We start from the raw sequence: 14,274 nt of genomic DNA on the forward strand, positions 1-14,274 counted from the left end.
TTGAACTAGGTATCTTGGGAGAAAAACAAAAAAGCAACAACGCGTTTGTATGTTATTTCCTCTATTTTTTATTTTCAGAATTTTTATTGTTGTTTCAGTCAGCAATTTATGTGACATGATAAGTCACGAAAGGCATGTTGACGTGATCCCGTTGGCAGTAAAGGATTTCGAATCCATCCGTACCAGTTCATATCATTTGTACAGATAGAACGACTATTCCCACCTCTATTTCCCACCGCTGCAACTCCAAAAATAAAACATTAATTTGTACAGATAGCAGACAGCCCAGACTGGACTAGACTGCATTACACTTTTAACAAAACGAGATTCTGAGGTGAGCGTTTGCACTCACGAGAAGCTTTTAAATCCTTCTATTCAAAACGAAGCGGTCGATGAAAAACACTTCGTAACAGCATCAAATCGTTTACCATGTAACAGTTTGAAAGTGTTTAAATAACGAGCAGTCCAGACGATGGCCGCTTAGACGGGTTGTTATGGCGCTGTCAGCCGCAGGTCTTCACGCGCCAATGGACGAATAATTTTCCCCTCGCTGGGCAAAGCGGGTAGGCGGTGGATAAAGCTGTAACTGAAAACGTTACGTTTTTTTAATCGCGATAACATCTTAAAGCAGACTGCAGTGAATAATAATATGTTAACTGGAAAAAGAAACTTGGGAAATCATTAAATTAATGTAGCGTCAAGATTTTTGAAGCGATTTTTGTTGGAAGAACTTGTAGTCTATAGAATCACTTAGGCTGAGTTGCACTTATTTTCACTTATACAAACGTAAAAAATCTGTCAAATTCCATACAAAAAGCACCGGTTATTGTGATTGTTACGGTTAAAATAAGGTGGGGCAACTCAGCCTTAATTTTTAATGCATAATAACTTGTTAATTAAATTGTATTTTCCGTTGAAATACGAATAAACCGGTAAAATTTATCGTTAACAGACTTATTTCTGTTCTTCTTTCATTCTAACTATTCCTGTAAACTGTATTAAAATGTACCTAAGTAGGTACATATCTATAGTTTGAAATAGATAAAGATCGGATCGCATTTAAATCACAATTATATTCCTTCCAAGGTTACTGTGAGCCTCTTTAACTAAACTAGCAAGGCTCCAAACCTATGTTTAGGTACCTACAGAAATGCCATGCAATGTTACATACAAATTAGGTTACAACGGTGACCATAAATCAATCGAAGTAGCATCTTGGTATTGCGGCTGACATTGATGCATTAGTTGTCTGGAATTAGAACTTGGGATTAAGACACCTAACTGAAAATATAGAAGTAAAGGTTAACTGTCTCCTGGGAACTGTCTAAAATAACCAGTGAAAATGTTATTGCCTGAGCAAGCTGGCTTTTTCTATGTAAGTAGGTACATGGTGATAACCCTGTTTGAATAGAAATAAGAGACAGAGATAGGTACCTACATATTAAGTAAACTATATTTAATAATATTTAAAAACTAGAAGATAATTTCTAGAGAGAGAAAGAAATGCAGATAGGCATGTCAAATTCATCATGTTACCTACCTATTATATTTAAAATCTTTATACCTAGTCATTTATAGGCGAAACGGTTAGAGATTATGCCATACTTTGATGGTCGTTAAAAAAATATTAGGGGAAAATCCATTTTCACAGTTTTCCCCGAGACTCGTCAAGCCCCGCCCACTTTGCTCTCTGTCCCCACGAAGCGCCTCCCATTCCACAGGGGTTGGCTCGCACACAGGCACAAGACCCATCATGATTCTCACCCCAAATCGAACTTTATTCTGAGCTTGTTATAGCTCAAATTATTGGTCAATGTGACAGTTTGTGACCGTAACAGAAGCCCCTGGCAGAGACAAAATGGCCACCCTTAGGGGTATAAAAATACTTTACAAGTTGCCTCGTGGCTCAGTTGAGTTGCAATAATCAGTGATCGTGACAATCCGCAGTGCCAACTAGTGTTAGTCAAGTTAAACTAAGATGTCAGGGGCCAGAACCCAGCTGGCAGACTCATCTACCTCTCCGCCTCTTACGTAAGTTTTATTGATATAGTTAAAGAAAAACAACAAAGCCATTAATCTTCTCCAGTAATTATTAACACTTATTTTGTATGGTGTTTCTAAATTTTTAAATTGCCTGAAGACTTTACTAATCGTGTTTCTAATGTGAATATTACTTACAATAGGCGTAAGCTCAAATAAATTGAGATATTATAATACGGAGTTCTTTCAGGCTTCTTATTTATTGGTTCTTCCCAATTTTGAACAAAATTAGAAAATAGTCAAGTGCCAAAACGACGGCAAACTTTATGCAGCCTCGGAAGGCAAAGCTTATTATACTGTGTAAAATTATAGGAACCAAATCTAGTGGCTGTCTAGACTGGTGAGTAGCCTACATAGATACTTTGGCTGTGCGTAAAACTCAGATCATAGAAGGGAATATGATCTGAGGCGTAAAAACATCCATATATTTTTTATGGTAGGGTTATAGTTTCTTCTCTTGCTTGGCGAATACGTATAACTTACTTCTAAATCGATCGGTTGCAAAATCAAACGATCGAATGATATACATTTATGGATTAATTGCTTTGTCTGTTTATTGATTTAAGTAAGTAATTGCATTTTTTTATCCACAACGAGGAAGCTCTTATATAATTAATTAATATGTAATTAATTAATAAATAAGTAATTAATTAATTAAATGTAAGTACCTACGTAGGTCGATAATCCAATCACTGCCGTCACAAACTAAAATTAAAGAAAACTTCATATTTAAAAACGAAGTGTAAAAATAACACTGATTTTAAGTCGCTTAACTTAAAATACAGTGTGTGTTTATCAAACAATAAATTACTGAAAATATGAGGTAATAATTCTCTCACTTTTAATATAAACTCGCTGAATTTTCCGAGAATTTCCCGACGTGTAGGTACTAATTGCATCATCCGTGATTACACCGTGCTTTATCGATACGGGTCTACTCGTATTCTATCTACGGAACAGATTACCTTTCATTCTGCATTTTCCATTTCCCGATACAATAAAAGTATGCGATAGCCTAGTTAATTACTTTGCTATAGTAAAACTGTTTATTGGTTCACTTTTTAAAACAACTTTCGTAAAATGTAGTAAGTTTATTACCGCTTTCTATGCTTTTGTTAGAGAAAAAGTTTCCAGTTTAGATGGTTCGTGCCGGTAAATTGTTATGACAACTGCGTCGGAATAAAATTGACAATTTCTGTGCGGTCTTGCAAGTAAGTAGTGTAAGATTTTTAAAGTCAGTCCAGTAGTTTCGGAGCGTATTCAATTCAAACAAATACTTAATCAAATCTTTTTTTTTAAATAAATTAGTGCACAAAACTTATTAGGTACTTAGATAATCATCTGTTCTTTTATATTAACAAAGAAATCTTGCAATTCCACGCAAATGTCTTATTAAAAACAAAAGATAATTAATTATGGTAGCAGCCTCCGAAATAAAACTATACATATCCTCCTATTTAATTGAAAAGTACTTACTCATAGAAAATCAGAACAAATTATAGGTAAAGGTAATGGTATAATTTGGCGGAGATATCAAACTTAACTGAATAATCCCAGTGTGAGAGCCCCTTTGTAGTCCACATATTGAGCCGCGCCGCCGTAATCTCCGTGTAAATGACTTCACAGTGGACTATCGTCACAGAATAAGTAATAGTACAGGTACAGAAGGACTACTCCGCAAGACGATTTAAATAAATGCGAGTCTTGCTACGACGCGATACAGTGGAATTCAGCTCGCACAGCTCGCTCTTTCTATCGCGTGCCTCTGAACTCTTCTTACGCTGTTAGGGTTGCTGTCTAGTGAAAAAATAATTAATCTACTTATGTATATGTAATGTGTAAGTAAGTACGCATTCATTATGGAAAACCTTGGGAAAGGCCTTTGTCCAGCAGTGGACGTCATTTGGCTGAAACGAACGAACGCATTCTGAGCAGTAGTCATGGTAGGTTAGGTTCCTATACTATCCTAAGAATTATTGATTACCTACATGGCAAACATACCTTTCAGCATCTTTGGGAAGCGAAAAAAAAGATAAATCCGGTAGATTTCTTTTCGAATTTAAACACCTGAACGCCGCACAATATTTCTTTCTCTTTATGTCCATTTTTAAATAATACTTCGATCATAGAATTAGGTACCTTTTTTTTTTTGCGGGGAAAAAATGCGTTGAATCGCATACCTACCCTGCGGGGACAGGGTAGGTTATGTGGGGCTCACCAAGTCAGGAGGACGAGGCATACCCACTAAAAAGACCCCGGTGCTCCGTCACTCGCCATAAGTGGGGGGAAACTGTGGGTTTCCGGACAAAGCCTTCTCTACCACAGCCCCTCCCGGCGATTGCCCGCCTACACGGCGGGCCCTACAAGCCCCCCAGGACGGGGGGAGAATTAGGTACCTACTACAACGCACGCCAGCGTCCTGACATGCGCGCGCGTGACACTCGACTGATCAGTGTTGCCAGTCGGGTCTAGTCAGAAATTACCAGAAATATAAAAAAAAGTAACCTTTTTGAATAAAAAGTAACCTTCATACGGGGGGGGGGGGTTGTGCGGAGCGATGATTGTGTAAGGTTGTTCATGGATGGAAAATGAATACAATTGATCATCTAAATACGAAAAGTGACCAGTCGTGTAAAAACGTTTCATGGATTTGCGTTTTATTATCGAAACCATTAAACATCATCATCGCTAAAACTCATTTTTCACAAATAATAAATCAAATTCGAGTTTTAATTCACTATATGACACAATTTTTAAATTGTCACTATTAATATTTTTTACTGAATAACCTGTAAAGTTATTTCTACAATTTCTCAAAAATCACCTAAAAGTAACCTTTTCATTAGTGTAACCTAAAAGTAACCACAGCAGTACAAAAGTAACCAAAAAGGTTACAAAAGTAACCTTCTGGCAACACTGCGACTGATATAATACCCGCCGGCGGGGCGCTTCGCTGTAGGTAATTATCGGATGTACCGCGCGGAGTGAGCCAGGCCAGGCCTGCTATCGTCCATCTTTGGACGATGCATGACGTCAATAAGCCACGGCGCGATAGTGATGGGAGGCTAAATCGACCTGCATTGAGCTCGAACAATTTTCAATTTCGCCTCTATGACTTTGCCACTCAATGTGAACGAGTCTTCTATCGTGTGACCTGTAACAAGTGACGGACTTTATGCACAACTTTAGAGGGTCGTTTAAAAATATTTTCACGGACAGATTGCTTGGCCTGCGATTTTTATCGACATTGATAAAAGTCTACAATATCTGGCAAATATGAGACCACACGGGGATTTTTGCAGCATGGTGCTCTATAAGCTAATAGAAGAATACTTTCTGTATCTATTGGTCCTCGAATGAACGTGGTTAAATGTTTGTTTGAAATAGTGTGTAAAAAGCTGCCCCGTGCACACTTTAACAACGCAACGTTAAAATATCTTTAAGCGAGTCGGGAAGTCTCATACAGGTTTAATTCTCAGGGAAATCGGTTCAAAATTACCTAACCTGCAAATCGGTGAACATGTTCCATATAAAACCGTGTGGATCATTTAACCTCCTTCTTTTTTCAAAAATTGTACATTAAATCTGTGTTTATAGCCTTTCTTCCCGGATTAATTTTGCGGTATGACCGAAGGGCGTTTGATATGTACAGCGAATGCCGTCGCGTGGACTACCCGGGGCTGAAGTTCTCGTACGGGGACGGCTCGGATGACGAGGGTGCTTCGCTGGCGGCCGAGCTGCCGTCGTGCGTGTACGCAGCCGCCCGGGGAAGACTGCAGCTGCCTCTGGCGGCGTACGTGCATCAACACAGCCGGCAGCTGCATACAGGTACGTGATGGTAGATATATTTTAAATTTAGATATCTTAGCTCTTACGGCGGCGACTCGGCGGTTTTTATTGACTCCATAATCAAGCGCGTCGTGGGGCATCCACTCACCACTGGATAGATGACCTTAAAAAGGGTGCATAAAAACGCGGGATGCAAGCCACTTCTAACCAATCTGGAAATCGTTGGGGGAGGCCTATTAAATGGTGATGCTGATGTAAACAAAATTGCAAAAACTGCGGCGTCTCAAAATGAAAGCTGGCAGAGAGCACCGAGCTGAGTAGGTTAAAGCTAGATAGTAAACAATATAAAGCTTGTAAAAAAGAAATAGGTAGCAACATATTAAAACTACTTTACTAAAGTGGTGGTGTACCAACAGAAGCGCTGCTGGAAGCGAACGCCGAGCCGGAGTACCAATGCGGGGGCTCCCCGTACCGCGTGCAGCGAGCCGCGGCCAACGTGCGCGAGCGCCGCCGCATGCTGAGGTCCGGCCCCAATGGGTACCCTTCATTTGCACACGCTATTGTAGCACTGCTTTTTTATAGATTTGCACGGCGACTATATCACAGCCAAAAACCCTCAGAGCCGTTCAGCACGATGCGGTGCGGCTCCGGCGCGGCGCCTAAATGGTACGCTGAACCTCGTATCAAGGCCGGTGTGCGTATAGTATCAGAGCTAACGTGCCATGTGATATTAAAAAAAAAATTATAACGGTACCGCATCCTGTAGAACGGTTCATAATGGGTACATTTGCATACGTTGTCCACTGTCCACGCGCAACTAAATAGCACTGCTTAGCTTTTTTTAGAAAATGATAATAAAATCCAGCAGTAATTCAACCTTGTGGTAGGTATCGCCCGCGTCATGCCGAATCTCATCAAAATCCGTTCAGTAGTTCTTGCGTGAAGGAGTAAGATACTTTTTCCATCCTCAAAACTTTTCACAGTTCATAAAGAGAATAAAAGTATTCCACAAGGAGATAGGAATTTGACGGTCGTAATAACGCAATGCAGATTTCTCCCTGTTTCTTTGCGAAATTGCCGGATTTAATTATCATGATTTTATGTGTTGTTTTTGTGTTACGCTTATCACCCAGTACTGTAGGTACACTACTGATCCAAAAAATACTATCCTCAAGTTGTTACATACACATTACACGTGCATAAAAATCCTACCCCCGCTGTTTTTTCCTTTTACCACGAAAATCTCAATACGTAGGTAGAGAAATGTTAAATCCGTGTATTCACCCACGGCTTGTGGCCAGTTTTACCGGTTGGCAGGTACATGATAAAGTTTCAGTTAGTCTTACACAGGTTTACCGCCATCTAAGAAATGAAAATTGGTAATATTCAATTGAGTATCTTTTTCCCATAGACGTCTCAATGTTAGCCGTTTTTTTGTATTTATCTGACATAACTTTCTTACAGGCGATCAAAGATTTTTTCAGCAATTACTTAATGAAACAGCCAGTTACTTACTGAGTTGCCAGCCACAGGTTGCCCTTTAATAAGCTGTTATTGGCAAACAATAGACACAGATTGCAGTTATAGATCTATACTACTTAGTACCTAGCTCTTGGTATCAATTACTAATCACGAGGTGTTGCATCGAAGTAATTAGAAATGATCGTTTATGATAGCGCTAAATAATTGGCTGCTAACTAAGTAGGTTAGGTTCTATATACTTAGGGACGATGGCAATTACCTACAGTGCTTGTGTTTCTCTTCCGATGACAGTAGACTTTTTGCGATGTCTTTTACATTTGAAAGCACATAAGTAAGTACCTAAGTAAGTTTAATGTCGTTAAACTTCTTTAACGTGAATGTCAGTTTATTTTTAAATCTGCGTTAATTTTCGAAAGCTCTACAACTGAACCTTCACGTTTGCCACCTACATAATTAACAACGTACCAAATGTAGGTAGGTGCCGCTGAAACTTATACAACATAATTAGGTACCTACCTATCTACCGAACGTCTTCACACATCCCTTACTTACCTACATTGTTTTGGTCCGACTTTTGCCCTATGCTCGTTCGTTCGTTCGTTTCAGCTAAATGACGTCCACTGCTGGACAAAGGCCATCTCAAGGTTTTCCACAATGAACGGTCCTGCGCTGCCCGCATCCAGGCTCTTCCCGCGGCTTTTTTTGCGCTACACTTGACGGTTTTATCGTCGCGGATCTTCCGCGAAGAAAGTTTTTGTGTAAATGGGAGCGACACTTGTACTCGTATGAATTGGTGGAAGATTCACGTAAGGATTCTTGTCAAGCGTGGCAAAGGCCTTTAGCCAGCCTATGGGCGACGTCACACGGACTGCACCACAACAACCGCACGCAGTCGCTATATTCAACTGCATGTAGATGTCTGCTGACTTTGTCAAAGAGACAAGGTTCAAAATATAAATACTATCATGAACTTTGTATGGGAGGTCCAAATATTTGTCATATTTCGACGCACTTTTTTTTAAACAAGTTGTTTAGTATCACAGTTTGAAGCTCTTAAGTCCTGCAAAATATTGCTCATAGTTGTTTTTACACCATGTATAAGTAAAAATTAAAAGTTGTTATACAATTTTTAGTTGTAAACTAACCAATTGCATTTTTTTTGGTATCATTGATTCGCATACGCACTAAGCCCAATCATCATTGCGCTTTATTTTGATACTATATTCTTGAGTTTTATAGTTCCAAATGCTGACTTTACCTTTTATTAAAGAAATGAAGAAGTCGGTGTCGAAATCCATTTTTTAAACGCAACTGACGCGCGTTCGGCTCCAAGACTAATTGCAGACTATAGTCTTTTTCACGTAAGATGATCCGTATGACACTTCAAGGTTATCCATATTACGCATAATACATATATATGCAGAATATTTTTGAAAAAATATTTGTATTTTATTAGCAATATAATAAAAAAAATTAACTACTTGTCTTGAAATATGTAGTAAAATCTGAGTCTATTGATTATATTTTAATTAAATACGATGTAAAAATATTTTTTATTTAATGTACCCAATGTGTGAAACGGAATAGATTTAGTGCTGGGGTATTTCTTGTATAATAAAATCGATTATTTCCGCGGTTCATTAATCGATTGCAGTGAATACTTAGTTATTAAAAACATCACAAAAATCAACTATATTTTTCGATTATTGTAAAGTCAATAAACGCATTGAAAATAAATTAATAGTTTTTAATTTAAAGAAACAGAACCAGTACTTTTTAGGAATCGTTTTTTTGAACACGAACCATTAAATTTGAATATTATCAATGAAAAATTGTTACAATAATATTTGTAATTAAAAAACATGTTTTTTGTTAAATAACACCTTTACAAAATATTTCTCTAAAAGTAGGTTTTACTAATTCTTCGAAAAAAATCGATAGATAAATCGCTATGGTTTAGTTATGTGACATCTCTAAATCTTTCAAACTCGAAACGTCATACGGATCATCTTAGGTGAAAAAGACTATAACTGCATGCGAATGGCGCTGGACAGCATGCGGTGACACTACACAACTAACTATAGCGACCGCGCGAAGTTGAAGGCACGACTAGGGTTGCCAGGCGTCCGGCTTTAGCCGGACATGTTTGGCTTTTTACGGGTTTGTCCGGCCAAATATTGTCTTGTCCGGCCTGTCCGGCTTTTGTTAAGCTTTTTATTTGGCCTGCTGCGCCAGGTGAAAGTCGAGCTACAGAATAATATGAAGCGCACGCAGCAGGATGTTATGTTGGGCAACCGATGATACTATGACAGTACACACTCGTGAGCTATGACACTAATTGCACAATCCGGCTTTAGGGTAAAATGTCCGGCCAAATTAAGCACTGAGTCCGGCTTTTGTGTTTTTGGACCTGGCAACCCTAGGCACGACTGCATACAGTTCACATTGACTTCACTCAACTGTAGCCGACCGCGTGCAGTTGATATCATGATTGCACGAAGTCGAACGTCCAACTGCATGCAGTTAAATATACCGACCGCGCGCAGTAGCTGCGATGCAGTTCGTGTGATGTCCCCCTATACCCAGAGGCGGCGTAAGGCGTAGGCGACGTGGGCCACCGCCTACGGCCTCGCGGTACAAGGGGCCTCGCGCATCAAAAATTTTGAAAAATTGGTGGAGATGACAATATCACAATACGAACATTGACTATTAAATATAAATTCTTGATAGCTAAACAATGTAGTTAAAAATAAAAATATATTTTTTTCCAAACAAATTCAGCCATAATCAGACACAAAATTAAGCAACAACACGGTTTTAAGTGACGAACATTATTCTTTGGCGCAATATTCCTTTAAAAATAGTAACTGAATCAAGAAATCAGAAACTGTCAATGTATGGGTCATTCCATAAAAATCTGTATATTTTCGACGTCATTTTGTCCGTAACTTTTTTAAGATGCTTTTGAATACTTTATTAGTGTAAATTATTGTTTATTAATTAATTATGTTATGTCTAAAAGGGCCAGTCACTTTATGCTTTATTTTAGGAGAAATTATAATTTTCAATTTTTTCATACTACATTACTCCTATATGACTTCTAATAAAGTATAAAACTTTTAACCTTAACATTTATAGATAAGTTAATATGCATAATGTAGTTGTTTTGTTATTATCACTATATAAAAAACATCATTCCCTAACTAGTAATTTAGTCCCAAGTGCCGTTTAAAGCTAGGGCCTGACGCTCTAGGGACTGACGATTTGGAGTAAAACTTAACACAAATGCAGATTAACTTTATATTATAAGATGCTTAATACGATGTGCCGAAAATAGCCAAAAAACCACACGTAAATACTATTAAATTATATACAATTTCCTATTATAATCAATAAAGCTACTCAACTAGGGACTGACGAAGTGACTGGATTAACACATGTTTCGGTAACAACTGGCACGTTTGCACTAATTCAAAAAACGGCTACCGCAAAGCCAGTATGGTCTGAGGATAACTTCGTATCGTACTTTAAACTCAACTAAATGTCATTCACTCTAAATACATATTAAAGCGCAAAATTATAAAATCAGTGCGTGGCGAGGGAATGACGCTAAAAACTGTAGACTCTTTTTCAACTAAAGAAAATCAAATTATTGTTTATTGAAACCGCAAAATATTAATAGAATTTGTTGTAATATACATTTAAATAGATTATTCGTTAATTAGAACAAAGGATAAAGTTGATGTTTTTATAAATGTGGGTCCCAAAACACAAACTTTTGGAGTACGGACATGCCTAGGGAATGACGTTTTGGGTCATTCAAAAGGAATTTAAGAGGTTTTAAAAATAGTTTCAAAAAATATAAATGGGTGATGAATAAAGCACATTGCGAGCTGTTATTTAACAATTTTGGAATAAAATATTAACAAATATTTCATGTGAAATGTGGCGCGGACTAAGAGTTGACATATTTTTGTGAAATGACCCGTATAGACCTTTGACCCTTTTTTTTATTATTTCATAAAATCCGTCTTCAGGTCGCCACAGAACAAGGCCTCGCGAAATCTGTCTTGCCCACATCAAATTTAGGTCTTGCCCCGCCTCTGCCTATACCTCAGCTTTGGGCAAGCTCCACCCATCAAACATATTTCTTATCGTGCAGATTATCTGTCCTGTGGACCACACTAGTCACAGTTGCTAAGACAACCACCATCCCTTTATGACCTTTTGTCTGTGAGATAAACTATAACGTGTGCGTGCGTTCCGACTTTAGCAGTATAAACTCGGCGTTCGATGAGCTGCGGGTGCACGTGCCAACGTTCCCCTACGAAAAGCGGCTCAGCAAGATCGACACGCTGCGTCTAGCCATCGCCTACATCGCCCTGCTCAGGGAGGTGAGTGTCATTTACTTAGAATAGGGTCTCCTATAAACACTATACGCGAAGTCGTCCGACGCTAGTGTCACAAGTTCTTATCGCGTCTAAACGCCGACGTTAACGTCTGAAGGAACGCGGCCTACGGCGTCTCTAGGAGACCTCATTACCAGAGATGTGCATGATGTGATGTTACAAAGTTGTTAAATGGTGCGTAGGTGAGCGGTGCGAGGATGGTGTATCGGGCGAAAGAACGGGGTGAGGTAGGTACATGCCATAGCCCACATTCTTCTCTTGTTTTTTATGCCGTTTCCAGCAGAGCTCTGCTGACCGGGGCAAGGTAAAAGAACGAGGTTCTTTACAGACACACCTTTGGTACGTATCCTCGCACCTCTGTGGTGGACACGCAGCCTTAGTCTCCACTCTTACGACCTTCTACAATTTACCAGAGGAAAATGGACGGGTTGGGGAGACCAGATGTTAGCATAATTCTCCCTTGCTTGGTTGCATCTTGCAGACTGTAAACATGTCTAAATTGCTAAATTGAAAGTGTATTTTGCTTGTAGGTGTTAGACGCGGACTACGACCCACTGACGTATGTGGAAAAATGCCTCCGTGGGGAGATAAAAGCTGACCGTGCGCACTGGAATACTAGTGGTAACTGCCTTTTTAATTAACTACCTGTATTTTAAAAATACTAGCCATAAATAAAATATTCCCACTCGGAAGAACTTTCCCTCCATGTAGCCCTTATAAACATACGGGCTACTATCTCATCTTCTTTCAAAAGTAGAGAGGGGTAAATCTTAATCAAATAACTGTATCTCCTTTTTGATTTCCGGGTAAAAGTCATGAGAACCAGCCACCAACATGAACATGGAAAAGGATAATGTTCTACCAACCATATCGATAAGGGACAAATTGTATTCTAATCCTCTTTATACTATTTTAAGGTGGTTGAACTTAAGTTCGTAGAAGCATATTTTTTAACTATTCCCAGATCTGACAGCTCGCTTGTCCTGGATCAACTGGGAGAACCTGGGGGTGAACCCGCAACGCCGCAGCGTGCTCACGTCTCTCGCATTGAGTTCAGACAACCTGCAGTTTGCGCACAACTAGGCGCAACACGCCTACACTCGACCACTCAGACCTCAGCGTAACGTAGTTTAAGAAGGAATATTTTTTCACAGTACGCCATATACCGACATTACACAGCGAATAGTTAGACTTCCATAGATCGTAAGTACTTATATGCCTACGCGATTAAACTAGTGTTTTACAGTGCTTTAGAGCTCATATACACAATAGGAGTGTTATCATAATTGTTTTTAAAGGATGATGGCTCTGGTGATAGCTGTATTAATTGATGAATAGAATCGACATACAAGGAGAATCTACACAATAATTAAGAAGCCTGGAGATCCTGGAATATGTCCAGTTAATCATATATGCTGGATGCCTGTCACTTCCAACTGGTCAGGAGAAAGGTCCGTGTTCATCAGTGAACGTCCCATCATGGCTGAAATGATAATGGTGACGAGGTAATCATTGAATTTATGCTTGAGTGAGGCCGCGAGGGACATTGAATTTTGCTAGAGTAGGAGCTGCGTTTGGGCATCAGATTTTTGACAATCAAAAACAATGCTCGTGCAGGAAACTGCCATAGTGTTTGAATGCTTACAATTTTTAAATTTAAAATGTATCTGAGTAGTTTGCAAATGTATCTGAGTTTAGGTATATGATTACTCATATTAACTAAGAATAAACAAAATTAACTAAGAGTACAAGGTGCTAGAAAGAGTACACAAATGCGAAATCCATATCAATCGACATCTATCCCTTCTTTCACCTTAACACAAATAGTTTATTACATTTAGTTACTTAATGCACAGAGAACGGCACATCAAGGTAAACTGAGGCACATCATACAGTTGTAATACGAACGATTTCTGAACATTTATGTAGTAGTACAACCTGATAGTTAACTACGCACCTTTCGGCCGTTTGGTGTAGTGGTTCAGAACGGACTACTATGCCGAGAGGTCCCGGGTTCGATTCCCGGCCGGGCAGAAATTGAAATGGTGAATTTTAATTTCTGTGACGGGTCTGGATGTTACTATGTATAATATGTATGTATTTAAAAAAAAAAGTATATAAGTAGTATATCCGTTAAGCTAGCACCCATAACACAAGCATATTAATTGCTTACTTTGGGGCTAGATGGCGCTGTGTGAGATTGTCCAAAGATATTTAATTTAATTTAATTTAATTAATACCTCGCAGCCGTGACGTCACATCGATAGTGAGGTGCGAGTTAGCTCGATCGGGTTGTATACTCTGATGTGCTGCCGACTGTGCTTACATAGTATAGAGTATAGACGAATATACCAAGGAACTTTATTTTATGCCAAACCGCCTCTTTATTTAAAGCTATTTTTCACGTCTCATTTGGTCATGTCATAATACTTTTGAAGCTAGTCAAATCGTGATCTCATTACAAATTAAGAAATAGTTGATAAGAAAATATGTAGTCATTTAATTGTAATTCTTAATATAATTTATTTATAAGATATTCATGCCTAAACGTCAT

The 14,274-nt window shown here is 38.7% G+C and overlaps 1 protein-coding gene across 2 annotated transcripts; it reads left to right on the forward strand.

The window, feature by feature from the left end:
* The first annotated feature begins 1,925 nt into the window (after positions 1-1,925).
* On the forward strand, positions 1,926-13,727 carry Fer2 (basic helix-loop-helix domain-containing Fer2). Of its 2 annotated transcripts, none has more exons than XM_028321456.1 (6): positions 1,926-2,031; positions 5,675-5,868; positions 6,246-6,351; positions 11,585-11,705; positions 12,251-12,341; positions 12,685-13,727. In XM_028321456.1, the coding sequence occupies exons 1-6, from the start codon at positions 1,979-1,981 to the stop codon at positions 12,801-12,803; spliced, it is 684 nt and encodes a 227-aa protein (XP_028177257.1). In that variant the 5' UTR covers positions 1,926-1,978; the 3' UTR covers positions 12,804-13,727. The 2 variants fall into 2 exon arrangements, with proteins under 2 accessions (XP_028177257.1, XP_028177258.1); XM_028321457.1 differs by having other exon boundaries at positions 5,693-5,868.
* Positions 13,728-14,274: the final 547 nt, after the last annotated feature.

The sequence above is a fragment of the Ostrinia furnacalis genome, unplaced genomic scaffold (assembly GCF_004193835.3).
Source record: "Ostrinia furnacalis isolate ACB-3 unplaced genomic scaffold, ASM419383v2 OfSCF7532, whole genome shotgun sequence".
Lineage (NCBI taxonomy): Eukaryota > Metazoa > Arthropoda > Insecta > Lepidoptera > Crambidae > Ostrinia > Ostrinia furnacalis.

Coding starts and splice junctions, on each gene's coding strand:
- Fer2 (XM_028321456.1), top strand. CDS start 1,979: ATGTCAGGGGCCAGAACCCAGCTGGCAGACTCATCTACCTCTCCGCCT. Junction 5,869..6,245: donor CAGCCGGCAGCTGCATACAG/GTACGTGATGGT, acceptor GTGTACCAACAG/AAGCGCTGCTGGAAGCGAAC. Junction 11,706..12,250: donor ACATCGCCCTGCTCAGGGAG/GTGAGTGTCATT, acceptor TTTTGCTTGTAG/GTGTTAGACGCGGACTACGA.